Source organism: Pteropus vampyrus, unplaced genomic scaffold (genome assembly GCF_000151845.1).
Source record: "Pteropus vampyrus isolate Shadow unplaced genomic scaffold, Pvam_2.0 Scaffold449, whole genome shotgun sequence".
NCBI classification, from domain to species: domain Eukaryota; kingdom Metazoa; phylum Chordata; class Mammalia; order Chiroptera; family Pteropodidae; genus Pteropus; species Pteropus vampyrus.
The window spans coordinates 69,647-73,814 of NW_011889230.1; the positions used below are offsets into that span (position 1 = coordinate 69,647).

Sequence of the window (4,168 nt, forward strand, 5' to 3'; positions counted from 1 at the left end):
GGCAAAAGAGCCCTTTCCATACAAACTGCCTGCGAGGCCGGGATGGACAAGGAGAAAGGACAGGGACTCTGATGGGAAAGCCGGTCGGGGCCGCTCGCCCCCCGACCCAGGAGCCAGGTGTTAATGGAGAACCCTCCCTTCCGCCCTCCCCCGCCCCGCCCCGGGGCGTGAGAGGCAGGCCAGACGCACCTCCTGCAGCTCCGCTGAATGGCTCAGGCCTCGTTCCGCTGGAAGGTCATCGAACCCGAATCGGGATTTCAGGTCAGCCCAGGCCTTTCGAGGGTCCCGTAGCACGCTGTGCAGCGACAGGCCGTACCCCATTCTGCAAGACAACCAACAAGTGACAGCGACCTTGTTTCAACAGTGCACAGGTCAAAGGGAATTCAGAATGCGACGTCTGCCTCTCTTCTCAGGGAGACAGGACAATCGAGCAGGAGAAACAAACAGAAGCCAACGCGGGTGCTGCGGGGGCCGCGCGTTCCCTCTGCCCCGGCCCGCGGGGCGACATGGCCACGCGAGAAGTTTCTGTGATCCCTTCCAGACTTCCTGTCGCGGAGCACCCTAACACGGCACCCCACCGACCCCGGTCCCACATCGGTGCTCGCCGTCGCCGGGGGCTCAGCGGATCCCACAGACACGCAGCAGGTGCACCTGCGGAGGGGTGCGGGGCCCGACGCTCGCCGGCTCCTCCCGCTCGGCAGCGGGACCTGAGTCTCTTCCGCTCAGAACGAAGCCCAGAGGTGGAGGTGGACAGGCTGGCCCCCCTCCCTGGAATCTTCCGGTGACCCCAGTTTTAATAACTCGTTATCGTCAGGAAGCTCAGGTGTTTGCTCAGCCTCCAGATTGCAACAATCCATTTACCTTACGACTGGAAATATGATTGCCGTTAAGAATGTAATTAAAATAAGGGATTTTTCTAGTCACTTGCCAGTGAGTCAGCGCTAAGGACGAGCATTGCGAAACAGACTCCTCGAGGCCACAAAAACTGCCTTCATGTCTCGTCTCCGACCGCTGCGCCTCAGGAGCCCGTCACGGTGTGCGGAGGGCAGGGGACAGGCCCCATCAGGGGCTTCGGGCTCGTGGCCCAGCCGTGTTACTGACTAAAGCTGCTCATCCACGTATCCTGAACTCTGTCATTTCCCAGTGAGTTCCAGGACCCAGCTGCCTTCCACTTTTCAGAATGGAAAGAGAGAACTAAAAGTCAAATGTCCAGGTCCAGTTGACAGGTCAAAAACTAACACCCTGAAACGGAGTGGAACAGCAGTTAGTTACGAGGGGCCGAGATGCCGGTCGAAGGGTCGAGACTTCCAGTTATGAGACGAGGACGTGCCGGAGACCTAACGCACGGCCTGGTGACAACAATTAATACGCGGCGCTGTGCGCCTAAAATTGCCGAGATCTCAGGCCTGGTCCCAGAAAGGTGACCGTGTGCGGCGACGGGCGTGTTAGCCAACCTGCCTGTGGGGGTCATGGGAGTTATTCCAGATGCACATGTGCAGCAGATTGTCACGCGGTACAGCTCACACATACTCGTGTGATTATATTTGTAAAATAGATGATAGATAGATGATAGATAGATAGATAGATAGATGATAGATAGATAGATGATAGATAGATAGATAATAGATAGATAGATGATAGATAGATAGATAGATGATAGAGAGATGATAGATAGATAGATAGATGATAGATAGATAGATAGATGATAGATAGATAGATAGATAGATAGATAGACAGATGATAGATAGATAGATAGATAGATAGACAGATGATAGATAGATAGATAGATAGATAGACAGATGATAGATAGATAGATAGATAGACAGATGATAGATAGATAGATGATAGAGAGATGATAGATAGATAGATAGATAAATAGATGATAGATAGATAGATGATAGATAGATAGATAGATAGATAGATAGACAGATGATAGATGATAGATAGATAGATAGATAGATAGATAGACAGATGATAGATAGATAGATAGATAGACAGATGATAGATAGATAGATGATAGAGAGATGATAGATAGATAGATAGATAAATAGATGATAGATAGATAGATGATAGATAGATAGATAGATAGATAGATGAGAGATAGATATCGATGAGAAAACGAGGCCATGACCCTGAGTCGGGAACAGAGCTGAGTGTCCTGCTCCCGTCCCAGGGGACGGCCGCCCACTCAGCCCGTGGCCATGACAAACGCGAGCCCCCCCCACCTCTCACACCCCGTTTTTCCCGTCGTTCCTCCTGACGGGCGCTCGGGGCAGGGGGAAGATTAAGCCACAGCGCCGGTGAGAGGTCAGCCTCACAGGACACCAGTCAGAGAGTTTTAGGATCAGCTGTTTTCTCATTCAAAACCACATTCTTATTGGAACGCCTGAAGAATTTCAACGGTAGAAAGTCAAATTCAGTTAAGATTTCCAAACTCTCAGTCTACGCCTGTCTTTTAGTAACAAGATTCTCTTGCGCATTTATATTTTAATTACATCATTTCCTTGACCAGTTTTTTAGCCCTATTGGTTGTTGATAAATTTAACTAGCGAAACACTCGGAACGCCACGGTGGCTTTTGGGCACGCATACCGGTGGCCGCTACTCCACGTTCCTGCAGGAATGTCAACGTCGAGATGGTCACATTCAGCACGATTTCGGAAACCCTGGCAAAGGTGGGGTCGAGTGGCAGCCAGCCTAAATCTTCCAGCGACGTTAAGAGCCTGGAACCAGAACAAAAGCACAGCGACGTGAGCCGGCCGGCGGCACGGGACATAAACGGTTCAGGTTTAGCTACACGCCACCGACCGGGCCCAGCCCGGTGCGGGATGCGGCTGGGCCATTTACACATCAGCACTCACGGTGGCTTTCAGTGCGACCCCAACTCCCTGGACGAGGGATTAAACGTAAGAGTCAGTCCCTGTCACAAAACACCTGGGTGCTTCGGCTTCTCTGCCTTCGACGCAGAACTTGGGTTTCAGCTGGCTGCACCAAGGAGCCTTCCTATGCTCAGCCAGGCAGCCACAGCACAAAGGGGCTGTCATCTCAGAAGAGCAAGCGAGCCTCAGCCTGTCCGCTTCAAGTTCGGACAGCCAGTCGACTGCTGCAGGGCATGGCGCGTGCCCCTACCCCGCCCCCCACGCTGCCTGGACCCACGGGGCTGAGCTGTCGCGTGTCGCGTTCAGTCAGTGGCCTTCAGACCGTTTCACAGAACAAGGGGCCTGGGGGCGTCCACGTGCACACAGTGTTAGTGTGATTTTTAATATCATATTTCATCAATAATTATACTTAAACCTGTAAGGTAGAAAACCCACTTAACCGAAGTGGGAATAGGTCTAAGTTTCAGCAACGCGAGACCAACAACACGTCAGTCGTGCTTCAAGCGGTTGCTTTTCTTGATCTTCTCGTTAAGGGAAGTCTGTGGCATCCTCGTAGCCCGAAGATATCCCCAGAGTACAAGAAATGTCACCGAACGCTGGTTCCACATGCAAAGATTTATCTAAACAAATGCGGATTTTCTTGATATCGTGTCACCATATAAAATATAGAACTTAATGCTGGAGCTGATACGATTCAACAACCACCACCAATATCTCCTAATGTCAAACGCTGCCCCTCTCTGGGAGCCCTCAGCTGTCACTGTCCCCACTGACATTCACGGCCTGGGCCAGGCATACGAGGGGAGCACACCCGCCACGCTCGAATGTTTAAGTTACAGATCAAACCACAACTGTCAGAATACGGTCCAGCTTCCTACACGGACGAATGCGCCTTCATAACGACTTGAAAGTCACATTCAGACTGAGAATTCTCGGGCCTCGGAGCTGGGCACCAGCAAGCACACAGCCGGCCCCAGCACAGACCACCCACCCCTGCTGCCCCAGCTCTGGCTGTCCCTGAGGGGCCCCGTGTGCATGCATGTGGACGCCAGTCCTGCCAGGGGCTGAACCACCCTGAGCTTCGGGGTGTAAACCCCAGTGGTGAGAGCCTTGGAGGCTGGGGAAGAGGCCCACGCAACACACTGATAACAGATGTAATAAGCACAGTTAAGAATCTTAAAAGAACATAAACATTTACTCATAAAATACCATATTCTCGCAATAGGTTTACACAAAAAAATTCGACTAGGAAGAAAAAGACCGGGTTATTACAACGCAGAAAACCCACTA

General features: G+C 51.6%; 1 protein-coding gene across 1 annotated transcript in view; it reads right to left on the reverse strand.

Moving 5' to 3' along the window:
* The window catches only part of ABCA13 (ATP binding cassette subfamily A member 13), a gene marked incomplete at its 3' end in the record, with an annotated part of 90,591 nt that overhangs the window by 65,746 nt on the left and 20,677 nt on the right, over positions 1-4,168 (reverse strand). The window contains exons 5-6 of the mRNA XM_023524172.1: positions 2,605-2,722; positions 190-351 (exon numbers count right to left, since the gene is read on the reverse strand). Of these exons, the coding sequence (XP_023379940.1) occupies positions 190-351; positions 2,605-2,722 (280 nt within the window). The remainder of the gene's footprint in view (positions 1-189; positions 352-2,604; positions 2,723-4,168) is intronic.